The sequence below is a fragment of the Carcharodon carcharias genome, chromosome 14, assembly GCF_017639515.1.
Source record: "Carcharodon carcharias isolate sCarCar2 chromosome 14, sCarCar2.pri, whole genome shotgun sequence".
Taxonomy (NCBI): Eukaryota; Metazoa; Chordata; class Chondrichthyes; order Lamniformes; family Lamnidae; genus Carcharodon; species Carcharodon carcharias.
The window spans coordinates 118,236,272-118,259,960 of NC_054480.1; the positions used below are offsets into that span (position 1 = coordinate 118,236,272).

The 23,689-nt window shown below is 42.7% G+C and overlaps 1 protein-coding gene across 2 annotated transcripts; it reads left to right on the forward strand.

Moving 5' to 3' along the window:
- The first annotated feature begins 1,811 nt into the window (after window positions 1-1,811).
- Window positions 1,812-23,689, forward strand: LOC121287239 (serine/threonine-protein kinase NIM1-like). Of its 2 annotated transcripts, none has more exons than XM_041204938.1 (5): window positions 1,812-1,846; window positions 6,574-7,282; window positions 13,197-13,465; window positions 19,074-19,856; window positions 23,630-23,689. In XM_041204938.1, the coding sequence occupies exons 2-4, from the start codon at window positions 6,994-6,996 to the stop codon at window positions 19,821-19,823; spliced, it is 1,308 nt and encodes a 435-aa protein (XP_041060872.1). In that variant the 5' UTR covers window positions 1,812-1,846; window positions 6,574-6,993; the 3' UTR covers window positions 19,824-19,856; window positions 23,630-23,689. The 2 variants fall into 2 exon arrangements, with proteins under 2 accessions (XP_041060872.1, XP_041060871.1); XM_041204937.1 differs by having other exon boundaries at window positions 23,625-23,675.

Below are 23,689 nucleotides of genomic sequence, written 5' to 3' on the forward strand. Positions count from 1 at the left end.
GTGAGAAGAGACTGGACAAGGGGAGAGAGAATGGAGTCAAGATAAGAAGAAATGATTTCCATGGGGCAGGAACAGGCTGACACGATCGGTCTACTAGGACAGTCCTGTTTGTGGATTTTGGGGAGGAGGTAGAAGCGGCCTGTCTGAGGTTGGGAGACTATGAAATTAGAAGCTGTGGAGGGAAGATTTCCAGGGAGATGAGGTCGGTGACAATCCTGGTAACAATGGCTTGATGTTCGGTGGTGGGGTCATGGTCCAGGGTTGCAGGATTTGCTCATTCTGCTTCTACTCCTAATGTCAACATTAGCACTTCCTTTAGCCAGTATCACCACCATCAACACCCCTGCAACCTTTTGTTAATGACATATTTTGCAATCTCTCCTTTGCCTCCACCTATCATTGGCCATCTATCCAGCTTCACCTGTCCCACCCCCTTAAACACTACATATTTCATCACATTTCTACTTCTCTTTAGTTCTGAAGAAGAGTCATAGGGACTGGAAATGTTAATTCTGTCTTTCTCTCCACAGATGCTGTCAGACCTGCTGAATTTTTCCAGCAAGTTTTTGTTTCAGATTTCCAGCATCTGCAGTATTTTGCTTTTATCTACACACACGATTTGGATGGGTATTACTTATGCAGACTCTAGTGCGAGAATTGGAAGATTGAGATGCCCAAAAAAACAAGCACATCTTTGTGGGAGAAGTGGGGCCCGCACAAGACGAAACTACGTGTTCCTCCAGCTCTGGCCTTTTATGCATCTCAAATTCACTCTGCCCCACGATTGGTGACCGTGCCTTCAGTCATCTAGGCCCTAAGCCTGAAATTCCTTTGCTGAACCTCTGCAACTTCCCCTTTTAATACCCTTCTTAATACACACCTCTCGGAGATAAAATTGATCAACACTAGCAACGCAAAACAGACTGGTAACGAATCGGTGACTGTTTCACTCATTCACTTGACGTACTCAGAACAATCGTTTTTGAAGTCTTTTTGGAAACTTGTTTCCCAGTCGCCTTTTATTCGGTTGAAATTAAAACATTTTGGCAACATTTTCCAAGTCAATGGAAAATATAAAAGAAAGCTCGCGCTGTGAAAAATTGACTGCCGATTTGCTGCAAACCCGTTTCGTGCTGCTGGTATGGACCAATTTACCTTTCTTTGCTCTGTGTCTGTTTATTCTGCTCCGGTGAAGCCCCTTGGGAGGTTTTTCCCTGTGTCGAAGGCACTATATCAATGTAGGTTGGCATTGCTGTGTGAGAAGTGACTCTCACATCATAATGGGAGAAGTGATTTCAGTTGCTTTGCATCGCAGGCTATGGCCAGTAATGGCAGGTTAATGTAAAATGCTTGTCTACATTCTACTAAAAGAAATGATTGCGCTAATGACACATTTTAATAAATGATGTCATTTCATGCCAGGCAGTAATTCTCTTTTCTTCTCCGCCGATGCTGCCAGAACTGCTGAGTTTTTCCAGGTAATTCTGTTTTTGTTTTTGTAATTCTTAAGATCCTGTTAAGAATAACCAGGCCAGATATAAAAAAAAGGAAAAGTAACTCCATTAATCCTCGTTCTTAAGACTGTCAGTGACCGAATAAGATTAACCCAGTGAGCAGTCTTACTGCTGCTATTCGTTCTTTGTAACACTCGGCAGAGATTGAAGCCTCTTCCTGCACTTCAAGTGCAGCTGACACAGAACAGAGAACACCAGAAGATACTGAAACCAGGGGTAGGGGGGCGGGATACGTCGGCGCCTCATGCAACAGGACAGGACAAACCCGACAGATCAACAGAAGCTACGACAGATGGAGAAGAAATAAAAATTACACAATTTCAATTAGACAGGTAACTAATCTTGTGAATTCATGACAAGCCATTTTCTGTCTGATAGCAGTGCTATTATAATATATAAAAGCAAAAAACTGCCGACGCTGCAAATCTGAAATAACAGAAAATGCTGGAAAAACTCAAGAGCTCTGAAGAAGGGTCATACGGACTCGAAACGTTAATCTTGTTTTTTTCTCCACAGATGCTGTCAGACCTGCTGAGTTTTTCCAGCGTTTTTTGTTTCTATCATAATATATTATTGACACAGATCTGGGCATTAAAATATATCGTAACCAATTTAATTCAATTCTAAAATTATTCGTGCACCAAGTTGCTGGACACTGTTAATGGAACAACGTGACTGTGAGCTTCTTTACCGTAACAAATCTGAAAGTTAGTGCTATTCTTACCTACAAATTACTTGCGATTCTGTTATTATATTGCCAGTTCCAGGTGCAGCCACAATCCAGCTTTGATAATCATGATAAAAGCAAAAAACTGCGGATGCTGGAAATCCAAAACAAAAACAAAAATACCACTTCACCTCTCTTCTATTTTTACTTAGTTCTGCTGAAGGGTCATTCAGACTCGAAAGTTAACTGTATTCCTCTCCGCAGATGCTGCCAGACAAACTGAGTTTTCCCAGGTATTTTTGTTTTTGTTTTGGTTATGGTGAGGTTGGGACAGGGCAGAAATCTTGCAGCTCTTCTTGTGCACTGAGTTTACTCATGGGAAAGGGTCCAACAACTGGAACATAGTAAACAGCAGCGGAGTGAGAGAATGAGGAAGAGACTTCACCATGGTCAGTTAGACAAGGCATTACGAGAAGACCTGTTGGACTGCGTCATTGAAACTCTAATCCGCTCAGCCTGAAACATTAGGGATGCTGATCTGCTGGCTTGCAAGGTGACAGTGTGACATGTTGGATTACACTTGAATGCAAGCATTACACATACCATAAATAAAGTTGCCAGGGTGGTTTTTTTTTAAACATAGTTTGCTGTCATAAAGGCATTGACTTTTGTTTGGGTACAATTCAACAAGCAGAGACGGTTTTCTGGTACTTTGCCCAAGTAGGTCACTCTTCACACCTACTTGTTATGATGTGGTAGATGATGTGCGCCAGGCAGACCAAATCCACAAGGGAAACTTGGTCACGCTATCACAATGGTTTTGCAATTTCTATTTATTACCAGATGTGTGCACTGAATTCAGAAGTAATGAGTCCACTAAGACCGTTAAAGATTTTAAAAATTAAATTAAAATATTTATTAACAAAATAAAAGATTATAAGCACATACATGAGACTACAATTACTTACTAGTATAAAAAATCCTAAAATTCCTAATTAACCTGACTCCCAGTTATACACCCCTTTATGGCAATAGTTCAAAATAGATTTTAGATTTGAAATAAACCCAGTAAGTCAACACAGTACACACTTGACAGTGGAGTTCCAAATGGCTTTTCCCCAACTTCAGTCACTTTACATAGCAGACTTATGCATAAATGGTTGGAGGCTTCTTGAAGGCTGTTTCACACACTCCTGTTAGATCTTACATGGCCTTCCTTACATAGCCTTTCATTCTCCTTTATGTATATTTGTCTCTTTTTAATATGTAAATTATATTGTTCCATATGTGTTTGAAACTGTATCTTCCTCATAATATAAAAACTTCCATGTTGCTAATATTGTTAGTAACCTTCAGGGAAAGTAAACACACTCCTTGGCCTTGCTCATCCGGCTAGTTGTAAGCAGACCTTTGAAATCCAAACAATCCCTTCACTTATCTAAAAATGCAATATCCCTTCACACCTTACATGCTAAGCCAGCATCCATGTTTACTGATTAGCATGTCAAGCACATTTCTACACCTAACCTCTTTTGATTATTTCAAGCTTGCAGTCTATTTGACTCTAAGTGTTATTAAATCACACAGACAGAATCACCTACACTTAGCCCCATTAATCTACTTCACAATAAACCAGAAAAATTTTCTGAAAATTAATATACTTTCATCACAAGCCCTGATTTTACTAGACACCACACCACCACTGTCACCAGCAGCACATCACACACAGTCAGCAAGGTTACAAAATCAAGTCAAGGTCACTGTGCACCAAATCCAGGGTTTGGGTCTTTTTTGAGACTAGAGTTATGTCTGGGGCTCCTAAACATATGCAAATTCCCTCAGGACTTTGAATGGATTTTGGGACATCAAGCTCTGTCCATGCAGGAGGCCTCACCCTAATAAACTGGACACATACTAATATCAGCTTAGTTGGCCATCTTAGAGGCAACATCTTTCCCTTTTTTTTGTTTACAAGCATTGTCTCTTGTTTGCATTAGCTTCGTTGCACATATTTTGAGGGCTGTGTTGAACCTTTTTGACTTAAGTGAATTTGACCCAAACCTCCTTCAAGAGGGAATGCCGAAGGCCCACTGGGAAAAGTGTGGGAGAGTGGGATTGTCACTCCTGGATGAGGAGGGTCACTTTATGCTTGCCAATATCTGAAGTTACAGAAACACCTTGTGCTTTGCACTGTGAAAGAAAAGCTGTTCCCATTTGCTGATGGTACAAGGAACACTTAATACGGATTTAAGCTTTTGGGCATGTAATGCATTAGGAATATGAGGAAAAACCTTTTTAAGCGGTGAGTGGTAATGGCCAGGAACTTGCTGCCTACATGGGTGGTGGAAATGGAGACAGTCAATAAGTTCAAAAGGAAACCGGATGTACACTTCAGTGAAATAAACTTTTAGGGCTATGGAGATAGAGCCGGAGAATGGGACTAACTGGATTGCTCTATAGAGAGCCAGCGTGGACTCAGTAGGCCAAATGGCCTCCTTCTATGCTGTAATGACTCCAAGACATGGAGTCAGCTTTCACAAGTATGCTAATAACACCTGGCTCCACCTGTCCACCCATTTGTCTCCACTGTCTCTGTGTTGTCTGATCTTGTATCACTCTTCAAATCAGCACGTTTATTCCACTTTCTTTTCCCCTGCACTCTTCAGGCTTGTTTCCTATATGAGACATGTCTGTGTGCTCAACTATCCCCCATCCATCTCCTGGCTACACAACTACCTGTACGTAGCCCAATTTTCACTGAGGGCTCTCCCTCAGGCTTTGTTTCTCTGCCCCTAAAATCTGAAAATTCACCTACATCCTCTCAAAATGCTCATGCTCAGCCATTTCATTTTCTCTTCCACTGGCCCTGCTACCTTTCCTCTTTGAGGAGTGAATTATCTGCATGGTCATTGTTCCTACCAATTGGTTTCAGGCATGCAGGAACTGGAAAACTACATGAGGAGCCATTTTGCCATTCTGCACATCCATTGGGTGATTTTCCAGGAGGCCTTTTATACGAGCATAGGGTGCTCTTGCAAAAATGGCAAGAGAAGTTAATTTACAAATGTCTTTATGTGCAAATGAATGCATGTAGCATTTCACCATGTGAACACTTAATTTTCACAAAGCTCTCATTTTACCAATTTAACAGTGATGTTCAAAATTAGTCACATACTGATCTTTCGGAATTACATTTTTGAAGGGAAGGCATAGCTACCAATGGTGGGACAAAGGAAATGCAGAGTTCTTGGAGGATTGTCGGGCTTAATGAGGTTACAGAGGTAGGGAGGGGCAAAGCTATGAGGCATTGGATCACGAGAATGTGGAATTTAAATTTCAGGCTTTACTGGACCAGGTACCAATGTAGGTCACAGGTGATGGGAGAATGGGATCTGAGATGAGTTATGATACAGACAGCAGAGTTTTGGATAAGCTTGATGTTCCAGAGGTGCAAGATGGCAGTTGACAAGGAAAGTAGTGGAATCATCAAGTGTAAAGGTAAAAAAAGGTTGGATGAGGGTTTCAGCAGCTGATGGGCTGAGGCAGGGACATAGATGGGCGTTATTATAGAGGTATTTGTTTTAGTGATGGAGAGGATATGGGGCACTGAGGTGGCAAATGATCTGGTTCAGCCTCTGACAGTGGCCAGGGAGGAGGACAGAATTGGTGGCTAGGGAATCAAGTTTGTGGCAGGAGCTGAAGAAAATAGCTAATATTTAACTGGAGGAATTTTCTGCTTATCCAATTGTGGATGTTCGTCAAAGCAGCATGACAAAGTAAAGGGGTCAAGAGAGGTGGTGATGAGTTGGAGCTGGGTCTCATCAGTTTACATATGGAATCTCACTTGTTTTTGGATGATGTCATTGAAGGGCAGTATATTGATGAGAAATAGGAGGAGGCCAAATACTTGGGAGCCTCCAGAAGTAATGGTGCAGTAATGGGAAGAGAAGCCATTGTAGGGGATTCTCTGGTTATGACTGGATGTATGGAATCAAGCAAGGGCAGTCCTATCCAGCTGGACAATGGCGGAGAGCCTTTGGTGAAGATGGTGTGGTCAATCATGTCATAGGCCACAGACAGGTCAAGAAGAGTAAGGATGGAAAGTGCCCATCACATAGGATGTTATTTTTGACTATAAACTTCCTTCTGCCACTGCTCAGTGTTTGTTTTCTGCCCTATGAAAAGAGCTTTAGTACTGCATAAATTGTTGAACAAAGACACTTCAACCGCAGTTTGTCAGTACCAAACAAAATATAAAATAGTTTTCTCTGGGCTAATCTCTTCCTAGTTTATAAGATGTCAAGTGGATTTTTGTGGCTCTTTACAAAATAAGGCTTTATGTACAGATCTCCTTACTGCCAGTTGCTGAAACTAAATTTATTTTTCCTCTAGTGCCATCTCAGAGAAATCGTTGGTATTGTGTAGAGGTTGAAGAAGGAGCTCCCACCATTCAGAATCTATTCGCTTCATTGGGTAGAAGATAAAGTGAATGTTGTTCAACCTTCAACTGATTATGAAGATCAAGTAGCAATATTCCAGTCTCAATGGCAGTGACCATCTTCTGTGGCAGCATCATTTAGATCTGGAGTACAGAGACAAATGGATTTAACTTGTATCAAAGTCTGGGAAGGAAAAGAGATTATTAGGAACAGAGATTCCATAGAGATGAGATTCCACAAGGACCGGCTATTTCAATGAGAGGATACTTCTTTAAGAGGGGAACATCTTGTCAGCTTTGACTGAGCTTTTCTCTAAAGGGATGTGAAGGAGTTCCAGTTCCAGTTTTTCAGATACAAACTGTGAACATTAACAATGGCTGTAACAAAGCTTTCTGTTCACACTGAGGGTTTGGGGGGTTGCCTCAGCTCAACAGAAGGTGCTAAGCAGCTGGTGCAACACAAGATAGATGATGACGAAGAGGGGGAGGGGCAAAACATATTACTCACACCCTTTGAAAAACTTACTTATGACATGAGGAACAACAGGAAAGTGAAAAATGAACTAATGCTTGGAAAAAGGATTGGATTTTACAAACTCCGTGGAGAAATAGGCATTGGGAACTTCTCAAAGGTGAAGCTTGGTATACACTGCTTGACGACAGGTAAATCTGCTTAACCCAATTCTACCCTGCATTTCGAGGAGTCTAGCTGATTAAGAGATATTATAAACATATTGTTGAGAGATTATTTGAATAAGTTGTCTACATTTTCAGGAGAAGAGGATGTACACAAAGATACAGGGCTTAGGGACAATTCACACTGGTACCAAGATTAGAAACAACAGTCTGTCTGCCTTACGATATCCAAGTTGGTGTCATGTTGTGAATCTGATATTGTGCAATGATGTAATGCTAAAATTGTATTCTGAACTAAACATTATAAAATAGTATGGACCTTAATGCATCATGCAATGCCTCTTTAAACAATGCATTTAGGGATTAGCTTCTTCTTTCATTCACGGGATGTGGGCTTTGCTGGCTGGGTCAGCATTTATTGCCCATTCCTAGTTGCCCTTGAGAAGGTGGTGATGAGCTGCCTTCTTGAACGGCTGCAGTCCATGTGGTGTAGTTACACCCACCGTGCTGTTAGGAGGGGAGTTCCAGGATTTTGACCCAGCAACAGTGAAGGAACAGCGATATATTTCCAGGTCAGGATGGTGAGTGACTTGGAGGGGAACGTGAAGGTGGTGCTGTTCCCATCTATCTGCTGCCCTCGTCCTTCTAGATGGTAGTGGTCATGGGTTTGGAAGGCGTTATCTAAGGAGCCTTGGTGAATTCCTGCGGTGCATCTTGTAAATGGTACACACTGCTCTTTCTATGTGTTGGTGGTGGAGGGAGTGAAAGTTTGTGGATTTGGTGCCCATCAAGCCGATTGCTTTGTCCTGGACGGTGTCAAGCTTCTTGAGTGATGTGGGAGCTGCACTCATCCAGGCAAGTGGGGAGCATTCCATCACATTCCTGATTTGTACCTTGTAGATGATGGTGTAGGGGGTGGTAGTGTGAGTCAGTTTCACCTCTGACTTCTGAGTGGTTCGCTCTGAGCGAATCGCTCCCACTCCCTGGGTTCTAGACCTTGGACTTATTTGGGGGTTGTGACAAAGTGCAGCAGACAACCGGTTTTGGTGCAAGAAAAACTGAGTTTATTGAAATCACAAATGAATTTATAACATTAGGATTACAATGAGATTATACAGACTTACAAAGTACACTTAGTTAAGAATGGGGAACACATGGCATAATGAGGGAAAAATCACGCTACTAATCCCCTTACCCTTATCCCACCCCCAAAACCTAACTAAATTGAACTAGAAGAGGTCAGGGATCAAGCTCACCAACCCAGGGTTCCTTGACAGTTTGAAATTCAGCCAGGTAAGCCGGTTGCCGTTTTGGGGTACGCTCTTTGTGTCCTCTGGGGCCTGCCATCCCCACACGGTCCTGGTCTGTGGAATCTGCGAAGGTTCTTCTGTTGAGTGGAAGACGCGGTTATGGGTGGTTGATCTTCGGGGAGGGCTGAGGTTGCGGCCTTGTTGTCTTCAGTTGAGCCTACCACCCTGTGCCCTTCGCCGTGATGTCGCCTGCGGGCTTGCAAAACCTCCAGATCTTCTTGCTTAAACTCTGTTTCAACCGCTCCCAACTGCTCACTGCCTGCTAGCTGGTTTCTCTCTCACCCTTCTGCTAGCTGATTTCTCTCTCTCTCTCCTTCACAACCGACTGCCCAGTTAGACTGTCTTTCGAATTTCTTATCTCAATCCAAATCAAGGTTAGTTCTTTGTTTGATTTTGGTGGGCTTCCCCCAGTGATTGACGTCTCATTATTTTTAATGGGCTCGCATGATGTTTATCATTGTCTTCCTGCCTAGTAACTAGTTTTTGAATTGAAAGCCATTGTATGTGTGGAGTATTGATGGGTTCGCATAATTGAATTGATGGTGCCTTCCTGCCTTAGTAGTTAGTAGCAATTATTTATGCAAGAGTTTGTTGGGCTTCAGTTTCGTGTGAGGTGAAGTCTTTCTCTGGGTTGATTGTATTAAAGGGAAGAATGCATATTCTGTCTCCTCTCGTTGTCTGGTTTCAGGTAAAACAATCCACACTGTACTCAATAAGCCCGGGCATGTGCAGCCCCAGGCCTTCATGGGCTCAGCCTCCTGTCTGCAGGGTTTTACATTTAACTCAACAGTTTAAAAGTCCAAAAGTCATATCATTGTTGATGATATGAAAAATGCGGGAATTTTGAGAACCCTTCAGTGGATAGGCTTTGGGGAGTCAGGAGGTGAGTTACTCATCACAAGATTCCTAGCCTCTGACCTGCTTTTGTAGCTACAGTATTTATATCGTTGATAATTGTCACTGGCATTTTCCTCTGAGGAAATTCTGACAATTATCAACAATCTTTGACATTAAACTAACAATTTGAAAACATAGCCCATTAAGGAACTAGCAAACCAGCACTGGGAATATAGCCCACAGATTATCACGGACACAACCGTTGTCAGTGAAGTTCATTTATTACCACTTCCTTTTCATAATCAGTTGACTGCTGTTTGAATAATGATCACTGGATAGATTTTGGATCGTGGGAGGACCTTACTCACAGTTTTTTTAAGACATTTTTGGGGCAGTAAAGTATTAACATTTTCAAATTGGAAGATTCAACTTATTCTCCATATTCGGAGCACTTCGTCAAATGTTCTTTTATTGGTGATGCTGAGATGGGATGATGTTAATCAATATGATGTACTTATAGTGTCAATCATTTCATTATGCGGTCTCCCCGGCCTTTGAACTTAGGAACAGGAGTAGGCTGTTCACTCCTTGAACCTGTCTGTCATTCAATGAGATCACAGTTCCTCATCCCTTCATCATTGCCTTCAGATTGTTCAATCACACCCCTGACCCCACCTCTGATGCCCCTGGCTCTAGCAAAGTCTTTGCTCTTTCATGCCATGGTCATTGCCTCCATTTGCTGCAGAATTAAATATATCTTTCATACAGCTGCTCTAGCCAAACATCACTAGACCTGGCAGAAGCACATCCCCCAAGGACCATCAGCCTCACCCTCCCCTCAGAAGGGGAGGCAAAGATAGCCTTTTGTTTCCTTTTTCCAAGAGAAACCATCTCTTTCAACCCATTTCCCCTGTGCCCCGCCACCCCATCTGCAATAATAAATGTGAGGAGCTCAATAGACTTCTTTGTTACTAAGATTGAAACCATCCATTCAACTTCTGCTGCAACATTGCTTTCTTTAGCCACAAAGCCAAACTCTCCCCTCCCCCAAGCTTTCCCTTGCCTTAGCCCTGAACCCATGTCTTTCTCTAGTTTTTCTCTTAACTCCTCTCTTATCCATGAGACCCAATTTCTGCTCCCTTGACTCCACATATATGAAACTCATTCTTTCTTGACCCCCAGGCTAGTTTACATTGAAAATGGTCCTGGTATACTGTCCTTCTCCCTTTCAAAGCCACCATAGTGACATACTACCGAAAAGAAAAATCACAACTTCTTTGTTCTTGCAAATCTTTGCTTCATTTTCTCTCTTTCATTTCCAAACTAATTGAATGTAGTTCTGCCTTCCAAATCTATATTCATATTTATGTAATTCCATGGTTGAATCACTCCAATTAGGTTTCCCCTGTAGCAAAGCACTGAAATGTCCCTAACCAAAGTCACTAATGATCTAATGATATCCTCACTGAATGTGGCCACGGTGCAATTATCTCATCTTTCTTAATCTTGCATCAGCCTTTGACATGGTTGGACATTGTATTGTCCTCCAATGCCTCTCTTCCATTGTCCAGCTCAGTGGAACTGCCCTTACCTGACTCCGCTTTTAAAATGTCATTTACTCCAATTAAACAGTTTGAAGACCAAATGAATTGCTTTTGTCCCCTATCAAAAACTCTGTACCCTTGTCATTGATTGACCAGACAGGGAATGCAATGTCTGTGAGTGATGTTTGTCACCTCAGTATCCTACTCTCCCAAGTTGCAATTTCAACCCCACATCTTCACTGTAGCAAAAATCAACCACTTCTACCTCCATAATATGCCTCATCCCATTCTGCAGCTGAAATACTCATCCATGCCTTTTTTGCCTTCAGATTCAATCAAGTCAATGCCATTATGACCCATCAAAACTCTGTTATTTGTATCTTATCCCACATCAAGTCCTGCTGATCTTTCATTTCTGCTCTCAATGGCTGACATTGGCTTTCTTCCCACAATGCTTTAAATTTAAAATACTCATTCCTCCCTATTTTTGCAGCTCCCTGCATACCTCCAGTCCCCACCTAAACTCCCGATTCCTCTGCCTATGGCCTCTTGTGCACCTCCTCTACCCTTAGCCCAATCAATGAACCTGATACCCATTTGCTACGGAGGCTCCAATTACTTGAAGCACAATTAGGTTATGAAGACCTTTGTGCCTCAGTATTTTGCAAAACAGGGACCTGGTACCTGATGCCCAGTAGCATTGCGCATTAGCAATCCTTAAAGGTGATGACAGCTACAGTTATAAAATACCCATTACCTGTAACAACAATGAGGTCTGGAATTTGGTAAGACACAAAATCATTCAAACAGGCAAGATTCATAAATCCTAGCACATCAAGAGATTATAAAGACAAGAATATTAAATAAAGCTGCTCTGATAAAGATGTAGCTGCCTGTTCTTGGGACCAAAACAGAAATCTAATTATTCCGGCCAGCAATTAAGTGATTATTAAATCATTAGTAATGGTCATATTTTATTCAAGTCACATGCATGAATACTGGGATAATAATCTTCCAGGGTTTTCTTCTGCAAGGCACAGAATCACCCATCCAACAACCCCTGACACCCCCATCCCACTGGTCGATCCCAGTTGTAAAGATATAATTGGCTCAGCTCAGGCTGCCAAGGCAAAGGTGATGCCGCTAGTAATCTAGAACATTGAAGGCTGGAAGTGAGCACCACCTTTACTAGATGAGTCTTAATATTATTATAAAACGTTGCACTGTTACTTGCTCGGTTGGAGAAAATGAAGGCGATGGATGAAGGAAGCAGATGCAGTAAAGGAAGATCCCATGTATTAAGAACAAAAGATATGGAAGAGAAAGGGCCACTTTCCAAAGGATCCGTTGAACAGCTTCTAAAATGGTTTTTGTCCCTTCCTATTTTCCCAATTTTATTCATAGGATGCACTATAAAAAGTAGTCATGGCTTTTTGCTGCCTACAACATTACTGTATTTTCACCTAAATTTTTCCCATCCATGATGGATGTAACAGCCAAGACCAGATACACTCAGCAAAGAGTGGGACACTCAAATGATAGAGTATTATGCCTGTATCTGGATGGTAGTAGGTAGTATGAGTAATACCAATATGAGGAAAAGCATCAGATTCATGAGTAACCGTTTAACAACGGAAATTGATAATAGGCATTCTTAAGCCAATTCTATGAATGCATTCTTCCTGAATTGTCCTCTTGGCCCCAAGACAACATAATCATATCATCATAAAGAAACATTGGTCTGTCTTGGATTCACTCAAGTTCTGTCGAAGGGTCATGAGGACTCGAAACGTCAACTCTTCTCCGCCGATGCTGCCAGACCTGCTGAGTTTTTCCGGGTAATTCTATTTTTGTATTGGTCTGTCAATGTTCATTTACCCAAGATTATATTAGATCCATAGAAGTAACATTCGGGAGATTACCAACCATGATTAAATTGGGAGAGGCAATACTAAAGCAGCTTAAAAACATGCAAGGGCTATAAAATGCTTGGATTACTTTAGCCCAGTCAGCACACTATCTCAGTAAAGTAAGGATTTTGTTTGTATCCCACTATATGCAACCCTGATATATAATGTAGTGCTCTGAACACATTACATATATAGGGATCTGAATGATGAATCAAATAGACTCAGATATAAACTTATCTACTCCTTCCGATTACTGCATTACAGAAGTGCAGAGACTATACTCAGTAACTTGTCACTTATACTAGAAAGTAACCAATGTCTTTCTCTTTGTAATTTGTAGAGAAGGTGGCAATTAAAATCATGGATAAAAAGCAACTGATCCAGAATTCACGGCAACAGTTCATAAGTGAAGTTCTGACTATGGAGCAACTTCATCATCCAAATATCATCCGGTTGTATGAGATGCTGGAGACACATTCTCGACTGTACCTGGTCCTGGAGTATGCAGATGGAGGGGATCTATTCACCAGAATCTCCACGCAGGGACGACTCTTGGAATATGAGAGTAAATTTATATTTGTTCAGATTGTAGCAGCTGTCAAACATATGGTAAGTGGGAGATGTAGTCTTGGCTTAAGAAAAGTCTATCTTATATTGTCATCTTTAAATTGATGTAGCCTTCCTAGCACACCACTGAACTGGACTGATCTCATACATTCATTTAATGAACAATCTCATTTTAAGGTCAAATGGTTTAAGGTAGATTGTCTATATGATCTTTCCATTCCTGCATCATTAATAAATTCTGACATATCCACAAGATTGCATTTAGTTTTCAGACTGCCAGAGGACATTGTGAGAGGAAGAAAGCAGTATCAATTTTATATACTTCAAAGTTCTTATGGAAGGACCAGGTAGCAGCATAGTGTAGAGGTTGCCATAGCATTCAAAGAGTGAAGAAGACCCTACAAGGTAGGTCATTCTTTTCTTCTTCTGCCCTCCTCCATATACCACTTATGTCTTAAAGGACTTATCCTTCAATAAAGTGATTGGAGTTGCTTGTGGTGCTCAGTTGTTTGTGTGGCATGCAGACATTGCATAATCAAATGGCCATGTGATCATGCCTCCTGACCTTGGTTTCCCCACCTCAGTAGAGAAGTATTTATAACTATGGTCAGCGGTCAAGATGGTGTTTGCTAGAAAATTCCATGAGCAGTATTAAATCCTGAGATCATCATCCTCATCTGCCTCTATCAACTGGGACACTTTTGTGAGTGTGCTGGTGAAGCAAGTTCAAATGCAGAGATCACCTGCACAATATTATGCATAAGACTGTGCTACACTCAGACTGAGTACAAGTGGGTATGCTATTATCCCCTGCATAAAGACGGTACCGTTGTATTGGAGGACTGCAAAGCAGGGATCGTCTGAAAAATCATGTCCTGCCCTGGTGACAGATGAGACTTCTTGAAATGAGGAAGTCGAGCTTTTGGAGTAGGTTGAGATGCTTGTTCACAAATAGCCCTCAAAAAGCCAGACATTTAAACAAGGATAAGGACAAGGTGATGCTGTGACTGCAGTTCAACTGCAACAATAGATGCATCTTTCGTGAACACCCTATGTGGTAGGAATAGGCCATTTAACAACTTGGGTGCATAGAACTATGTCCTGTGATCCCAAAAATTGAATTTGAGATTATATATTAAAACCAGGTGAAATGAGGATGTGAAAGTAGACATTGATTTAACCAGTTTCCTAATGAGCAGTCTGAAGGATCAGAGCAGGGTTACCAGCTTGAAGCTTTCCCCTGGGTTAGGAGGACTTGCCTTGTTCCTCCAGATGGTAAAACACCATCATGGTTCAGTCACCAGTTTAAATATTAGGTGAAGGTAGTCAACATTGCTTTTTGAATATTCTGCGTTCTAACAGAGTGTAATCTCTGCTGACACCCTGAAGCCAAGCACCAGCAACCAAGGAATGATGATGTAGCCTCGGTGCCAGATCCATGGTGGGTGGGAAGAAAGGAGTCACAACTGAGCTGAGTAGATCATGAAGAAACCGTGCTCTCTGTCTGACCTGATCCAGGTCAAGAGCAATCACGGCCTCTGTTATTCTGGTCTGAGCAAAAAGGCTGTTGTCCCTATGTCAACTTGTTAATTGATCAGCCTGATCCATGTTGGTTAGCTGTACCACACACAGAATGTCCACCAAACATGTCTTTGCTGCAATCCCTGTGGGCTTCCTGCACCCCTGGTAACTGAATGGAATGTCAGACAAAGGACTTTGAGGCTACACTTCCACTTCAAACAACTTTCCCATCTCAATGTGAGTCCACCAATCACCACCCTCACATTCATTTCACACTCTGCACCACAATGTCTCCTTGCCCAACATCCAGCTATAAAGGCCACCAGCAAGAACCTTTATAAAATATCTTTGCGCCACAACACATCCAATTAGATAAACAACAATGAACTAAGCACCCTTGTGCAATCCCTTAATGTCTTTCTTATAGGTGCCCTTGCCTCCCCTAGTGCTCCTACACAGTGCTATCCATGTGGTTGCAGCATGGTTGGTGGAAGGCTACAGACTTTCAATAGGGAAGACTACAGATGGCAAAACAGGACACCCTTAAGCAGGTCTGGGCCTAGCTTTAGACTACACCAACTTGGTATGAGCAGCAGGAACCCAGGTTGGCTGGCTGACAGGCAACAGCAAGGGCACTGGCAGAGTAGCAACATCATTAGTGTTCTCCTGTAGGCTGCCCCATCGAGGTCATCACCCGAGTCGGCTGCAGCAGAACTCATCTCTGTCCTCAACCTCCAGGGAGCTGGCATGTGAGCCACCCTTTTTTCCTGGTCTGGCTGCAGTCTGATAACTCACCATGTGCAGACCGTGATACAGCACCACCCTCTAAGATCCTTGCAGTGCTCGTATCTGAGTTGCTGGTGACCTGTGTAAGATCAAGTGATGATGCACTTTCATCACATTCATGGGGTAGCTCTGCCTCTTCCAGTTGCCTCCACTGATTTGTCCAGTTAACAGTTCTTCTGCGGAGAAGAAATGGGTGGGTAGCATTTGGTGGGAGGGGTGGTGGGTGGAGGGAAAGCAAGAATTCCATGGTCACACCATCTTCAGTTTCCACTTGATGTCACATCTCTGGATGAGAGTGAGGAAGAAGTTGAGAAGGAGCTTAATGCTGTCACTTACCATCATTCTGGACAGTCTGCGCTGCACCAGATGCCATGGGCCTCATTGCCTCTGGTCTCAGGATGTAGAGCATCAGTTCCTCCAGGCGAGTCAGAATGGAATCTTGGTGCCCGCCACCCCTCACCCCTCCCCTAGTACCCCAGTCTTCTGTCTCTCTCTGCTGTTATGGGAGCTTAACTTTCTTCTGCAAGAGAGAGGGTAGAGTTTCAGTGATTTTGTGACATGCCTGCCATAGCTGAAGGTGTATGGAGGCAAGGAGAGGTGGGTGTGATGCTGGCAGCATTGGTAGCTGTGTATGGGTTTGGTGTAGTACATGATTGTTAGGCGAGGGCCCTGAGTGCCAGGCAGTGCAGCTGGGTGAGTGATGGAGATGTGACACTTTGAGAAGAGTGAGAGATTGCTGATTTGGTGGGAATGAGATGCACAGTAAGGATGTATTCACTTACCTTGCTCACCTGTGTGAGGTTATTTTATTTATTTCCTGCATTGCTGCCATGTCCAGACTACAGGCCTTTACTTTCAGGGCACCATGTTCCCATTCTCTCTTCAGCCTGTGTCTTGAGGGTTTCTTCCCACCCGGGAAAACATTGCCTCCATCCTGGAGTGCATTTCAGTGACCAGAGTCTCCAGTATAGCATCACTAAAGCAGCGAGCCCTCAACCTGGCCTGCTGAGACATTCTTCCAATCTTTCAAAATGTTATTCCGTCAGCAATGATTTTTTTTTAATGGGAAGCCTGGTGGTACCTCATGATCAGCAAATGCTCTGCTGTGCGCCGAGGCTGAAGGTAACTTGGAGGACAGAGAAGCATCACTGGAGCTGCTCAAACCAATGCTACAATCATACAGCTGAAATGGGTGCATGACAATTGTGTGCTACTGACCTCAAATGGCATGGTCATGTGCATTGCTTCCCTCATGCCCAAAAAACCAGGGCAACCCAATTTTTAGCGTTCTGTATCCGAGCTACCGTGCAAAGTTACTTTCAGCCCAAGATATAGCTATTTGGACTCTCAGTAAACCAGTGATTTTCCACTGAATGTTAACTGTCTGGAAAATGAACAGCTGGAGCTCTAGAGGTCTGTAGTGAACCAAGTAACCTTATAGGATTTATTTCTTCTGGGACCAGTAGTTAACTTCTGTGGGTCCTCCTTCAGGTTACCTCAGCACTGACCCAGAGAAAGGAAGGAAGAACAGCTAATGAAGGCAGCCTTTGTGAAAGTCATAGCAGGATACTCATATTTAAACTATGGCTAACTTATACTTTAAAACATTAAAATGTCAGCTAAACATAATTGGGAGGGGTGTATCACTGTTGCATTTTATCGTTCTCCTTTTCCTAATGGTTAGAATGCAATTGTCCCACGCTAAAGGCATCCACCGTGCAGGAGAGGCACCCACCATGCAGGATCAATGGAAAGGACTGGGTAGATGCAACTGAACTTGGAAACAAGATGGCCAAACTGCTGTTATGCTGTTGAATTAGAGCTATTTGTTTCTGGCACTCAGGGAGGTGTTGCGATGAAAAGCTGATTACAGCCACAAATTACTTATGGGCATATTGAACTTTTTAAGGAAGTGTGTTTTTAAAGAAATACAAGCAAGGACACCCAGCAAAAGATGGCTAATAATGTAAAGTGACTACTTTCTGGAAAAATCCTATGTGGATTATACTGACAGACCTGTCCTGAGAGAACATGGAATGTCGCACCTGAAAATATGTCATGGCCTTCTTCAAGCAGAGACACTTGAAAGGGAGATAGGAAAGATGCAAAAGACTGAACTTTAATCTCCTGTGGTTGCAGAGACAAAGACTGATTACCACATCTCAGCAGTCATGTGAAATCTATCTCCTGTTGATTTATACCTCAGAATGTGTAAAATGGTCAGCATTGAAAGAAAACAGACTCTGGGCACAAGACAGAAAAAATTGGGTTAAAAAGCTAGCTGCAGAGCAGTGAAGTGTGTGTTGGTGTGCTGTGTGTAACAGCAACAAGACCAACTGGTCACCCCTGCAGTTGCAGGTGAAGTCTCTCTCTCGCTCTGCTGCTGGAGGCAAGGCTCAGCAAAAGCCACAATCAAAAATAGGACAGCCTCTTCAGCTATTCTGCAGATTCCAAGTGTCTCCAAACCAACTGTGAAACTTCCAAAGTCAGCTCTACCAGAATCACCCAACTTAATGGCTGCAACATTTCACCATCTATGCCTCATGAACAAGCCAAAGATTGATTTGTATATCCTTTTTATCCTTTATTTGGACTCTTATCTTCTCGTTTCTGATCTGTGTGTATGTGTGTTGCATTTTTATTATTTTACTCAGGTTTTTTTGTAACTAATAAGCTTACCCTTTCTTTGACTCAAGAAAGCCTGGTTAAATTGGCTCCTTCTAAAAAAAAAAATACATTTGGATTGGGAAAAGGTGTCCACGGGGGTAGGGTTCCCTTTCAAATTAACCTTGTTGTGACCAACTGAGGGGGTTGAATAAAGAAGGGGAGCCAGCTTATTCCTCCTCACCCACAAGCATAACAAAATTGAGGTCCCATTTGGGAAGTTAACAAAATGGGGGACTTTGCCCGGGGACCGGTTGTAACAGTGTACAAGAGTTACCTCACCTTATTCAAAAAAGGAAGCCCTAAAGAGCCAGGTAGAAGGCTGCCTCCCAGAGAATTGCTGAGCCAGTCTTGCTACTGGAAAGTGCAGCCTCAGGATCTCCATTTGGTCTCAACATTGGTGCCCCAAAACCTGTAGGAAAATCTAGCCCTATTACTGTCAGAGAAGTAAGGAGAAATGAATGATAATATTACAAATGTTAATCTTGGCTATGCTCTGGGAAGAAGTCATTACTGGAATAGAAAAATGGACCTGGTGCTGGTGATAGCCGATATTCAGTGGTCCTGGTGCTCCTGGTACGTTTAGTAAAGCTGAGAGACTATAAACTCCTCAATTTTCTCATCTGTTCCTTCCTTGATTGCTTCTTATTTTGCCTAACTTTCCATTTTCCTTTTTCAGCATGAGAACAATGTGATCCATCGGGATCTCAAGGCAGAAAATGTGTTCTATTCAGGTACTAACTGTGTGAAGGTGGGTGACTTTGGCTTCAGTGCACTGTCTCCTCTGCATGATCCCTTAGACACTTGTTGTGGCTCCCCTCCGTATGCAGCCCCAGAGCTGTTTAGAGAGAAGAGCTACTTTGGAATCCACGTGGACATCTGGGCTCTGGGTATCCTACTGTACTTCATGGTGACAGCAACTGTTCCTTTCTGTGCAGAAAACATCAGGACGCTGAAAAAGTGCATTTTACGAGGATCATACACAATTCCAGCCTATGTATCAGACTCCTGCCAGAAACTAATCCATGGAATCCTTCAAACCATTCCAACAAACCGTTACACCCTGACCAACATCCTGGAAAGTCCATGGCTGAAGGGAATGGAATGTCCAGAGCCATACCAACCATTCCGCTTGAATCCAACCCACCTGGCCAGCTCTGTACCTCTAAACGAAGAGGAAAAGGAGGTGAAGAAAGCATTGAGGAGCCTGGGAATCACAGAGATGCACATCTACAATAATCCTACTTGGAACTGCCACAGTCCCATAACTGGGACTTACCGCATCATTCTCCACCGTTGCCAAAAGAGGCACTATTCAGAGGGTCCTATCATGGTGAACAATTGTCCTGCAAGAACTAGGCTGAATGAAAGCAAGAAGAGGCGTTTCAAAGCACGTGCACAGACCTCTAAGATGTGTCTGATTCTGTAAACTCAGCACACACACCAATGTCAAACTAACAAGGTAGGAAAAGTTGCAACTAGATATTGCCACTGCCGAGGATGGAGAAGGTTAATGAGGCAGTGAGTATCAAGAAGCTTCTCCCTGTTTCATGTGGTAAATAGCAGTAAGAAGTTTGGGATTCAGCTGTGGTCTATGTAGGTTCTGTGTACAATGGCTCAATGAAAATAAAGAAGATATTGATTTTTCTCACAGGGCCTCACATGCTGTGAGAATTCCAGTAGATTAAAGAAATGACCAAGTAAATACACTCAATTTAAAATTAACTAGATGATTTAGAAAGGGGATTCTCATTTTTAAACTTAAAAAAAAGGCAAATAAAGTTTTTATTCTTCACAGATATTCAGTATAGAAAAAGTGGATGTATGATTCTATCATTGGGACAAGAAAGGCAGATTGAAATAGCCATGTAGAAGTAGTAAAACAAAAACAGAATAACCTGGAAAAACTCAGCAGGTCTGGCAGCATCGGCGGAGAAGAAAAAAGTTGACGTTTCGAGTCCTCATGACCTTTCGACAGAACAGAAAACAGTAGAAGTACTGCCTGCCACAATCTTGATTAAACAAACACCCATGAAAAAGCATCTAAATGTCTACCTTTTGTCTGAAATCTTAACACGTATATCAGAAACACCCCAAGATCTTACAAATATTGTGCATTCAAGTGCAGTAACAACTATTATTTGTAGGCAAATGTTGTGGTCACATTGTCCTAAGCAAGGTTACACAAAGAACAATGAGATGAAAGCTTTTGTAACTTTTGTCAAGGGTGGAATATTTGATTAGGACACCAGGCAAATTCCCTGCTCCACTTTGGGTAACACAATAGCATCTTTCACATTCACCTGAATTAGCAAGTAGGCAGATGGGATTTTGAAATAATATCTCATTGAAAGGTAGCACCTACAACAATGCAGCACTCCCTCAGTACTGCTCAAGTGAACTGCATATTATAACATATATAAATTTTAAATGATAGTCATTTAAATCTAAAAGTTGCTTAGCATAACAATTTCATGAAAGTATACAATTGTGAAAACATGTTTTCATTTGCTTAAGTACTGTAAAACTTTATTATCCTCTGTGAATTTTAGCAAAATAAGATTAGAGAATGAAGTGAGGAATTATTTTCAGGTCTTCTAAAAAGCGCGGGCTAGGCTTCCTTTCACACCTCACTCCCAGTCTACAATGCCTAATTTGCTGATAGATTTTTAGCACCATTTTCTTCCTCTGCTCTGTTCTCTCTTGTGCCTATGTGTCATACAACTTTATCTATGGGTTGTGGTGAAGAGGCATTGCCTGCCTTCATAACCTGAAGACCTATATCCTAACTGTGTAGCTATACTATTGGTAAGAATACATATGCTGAAAGGGTCAAAGTGCGGAGATTGGACAAAAAGCAGTTATGCTGCTAAGAGCCTGGTCCTTGCTCAAGTACAATTGGATCATTTCATTACTGATGGCTCTAATTTACTGCAATGAGACTGCTGGATCCTCAGACTCCAACTACAACAGTGGGCAGAATATTGAGGCCGGTGAGCGGGGGACAAGCCCCGCTCATGTAAAATGACGCGGGATGACAGGCCCTGCTCACGTAAAATGACGCGGGATGATGTTAGGCGGAACTCCCGACGTCACCCCACGTCATTTCAATTTTCAGGTCGGCAGGGGTGCAGCCGAATCAGCTGTGCGCCCACCGACCTGTCAACGGCCAATTGCGGCCATTTAAAAAGTAATTGAACTTGTTAAAGGACCTGCCCTTAAGGTTGGCGGGCAGGCCGGGAGCCCTGGTGGGCTTCAGGAAAAGCATGAAACCTCATCCATGGGCGGGATGAGGTTTCATGTAGGTTTTTAAAAAGTATTAAAAGTTTAATTAAAAGTGATGGACATTTCCCAACTCATGTGACAGTGTCACATGAAGGGACATCAGGGAAATTTTATTTTTCTATATTTAACATTTTTGAATTTGGCGCTGATCTCCCTGAGGCAGCACTTAGCCTCAGGAAGAGTGAGCGAGCTCTTTTGGGCACATGTGCGAAAGAACGCACTCTCGGCTGAGGGAATCCCCCCACCACCCGTCCGCACAGGGACCGCATAGCACTTCCTGGTGGACGTTATGCTGGGCGGGCCTTAATTGGCCCGCCCACGTAAAATGGCGGTGCACCCCCAATCGGAGGCGCCAATCGGAGGCACACCCACTCCTGAACCTTACAGGGCAGTGTCTTACAGGGCAGTGGAAAGTGCTCAAAGATTGTCTGTTGATGTTAATGTTAAAATTTTCATTTGTCCTTGCCATTGAATCACAAAATAAGGGACAAGAAGGCGACAACAGCTTGGTAAAAAACACGTTCATTTAAATCCATTCCTGTGCAAGTTTCAGCTTTTTTTGCAGGGCAGACAGGGAAATAGAAGCATTGTTGCTATGGGTGATTAGTAAAGCAGTATGGCATGAGGATGCAGGGAGCTTCAACTGCAGACTTTCATGAAAGGATTCTGGTTGATTTGGGTTGGATATCCAAGAAAACATTTAGAAGAATCCAAGATAATTAAGAAGCCCCTTTTTTTAGGGGTTTATATATGAGGAAAAGGCAAGGAAAAGTGGCCCAAAAATTGACGGCCTTTTAAGAGTCAGGTCAGTTCACTGTGACCAGTAGATTACCCTGTATACGGCACTCATAAAGCTGACAAAGAACAGAACATGACATTGACTTTATGCAACATCAGAGCTTTTCTTGAGAGGCAAGACATTGAAAGAGTAGAACAGATAAATGATTTGATAACATGAAATCTGGCTTGTTCAGACATCACTATTGCTGCAAAGGTGAGGACCAAGCTGGCTGGAATGAAATATCTGGTGCCCACAGAATGTGCAATCAATGGCACCCTGCACCAGTGGGAATCTCACCACCCTGGCAAAGCCCAGGCCCCCTTCTTCTGCTTCTCCCGGCTTTGAAAAAAGTCTCTGAAATCCCCTTTCCTAGCAACCCTGATGCAGCAAAGCAGAGCAAATTATGGGAAGTTGGCAATGTTGTTGACTCCAGCCTGGAAGGATCCTGAGGTTTAGAAATTAGAGCCACAGTGATCTCCATGGCCATTGATAGTGTCATCCCTGCCCTGCTCTGTGGCTGCAGGTCCTTTTGAAGGAGGTGGCACAGTTCATTGATCACCTCCTTGCTCATTAGACACTGCTCCTGGCTGAGGTGGCTGTCAGAGAAAGGTTCCCTGAAGATCCTAGGTGGGTACAAACTTCTATTGAGAGCCTTCCTTCTTCTCCTGTGCATAGCTTCCCTCTCCACTGCCTGTGCTCTCTGCCCAACAGGGCTGCAAATATATAGCCCCAGGAGTGAGTGCATGTTTTTTGCTCAGAGGCCTTGAAATGCTACTGAACGCCTTAGAAAAGTCGAGCATCACTCCCTTATAACTCCAACAACTTTTTAGACCTCCTCCAACAACACAGTAGACTAACTTGCATGAGGAAAAGAAAGTCAAAAGCAACTCACCTGAAAATCCCATGCTGATCCCTTAAAATAAAGTGTGAGTTAGGGGGTGGTTAGCATTAAATGCTGAGTGATCTGCCCAGTCCACATGCTTCCGACACATACATAACATGTGCGTAGCATGCCCAGACTAGTATAGTGGATTGACTACTATATTTGGGACTTCAGGCTTCCATAGCAAAAACAGCAGTGGCATTATGGGGTCCAATTTTGTGGCTGTCATGTCAAGCATGCAATAGTTATCACTAATAAATACAACTTTTTTCTTTCCCTAGTGCAGTCTTCTTCCAGACAGACTAACATGAAATATCTTGGATGCAACCTGTAACAAAGATATGGC

Excerpts from the sequence above, each read along its gene's own strand:
- LOC121287239 (XM_041204938.1), top strand. The coding sequence starts at position 6,994 with ATGGCTGTAACAAAGCTTTCTGTTCACACTGAGGGTTTGGGGGGTTGC. Across the intron at positions 7,283-13,196 it reads TATACACTGCTTGACGACAG|AGAAGGTGGCAATTAAAATC; the intron begins GTAAATCTGCTT and ends TGTAATTTGTAG. Across the intron at positions 13,466-19,073 it reads TAGCAGCTGTCAAACATATG|CATGAGAACAATGTGATCCA; the intron begins GTAAGTGGGAGA and ends TTCCTTTTTCAG.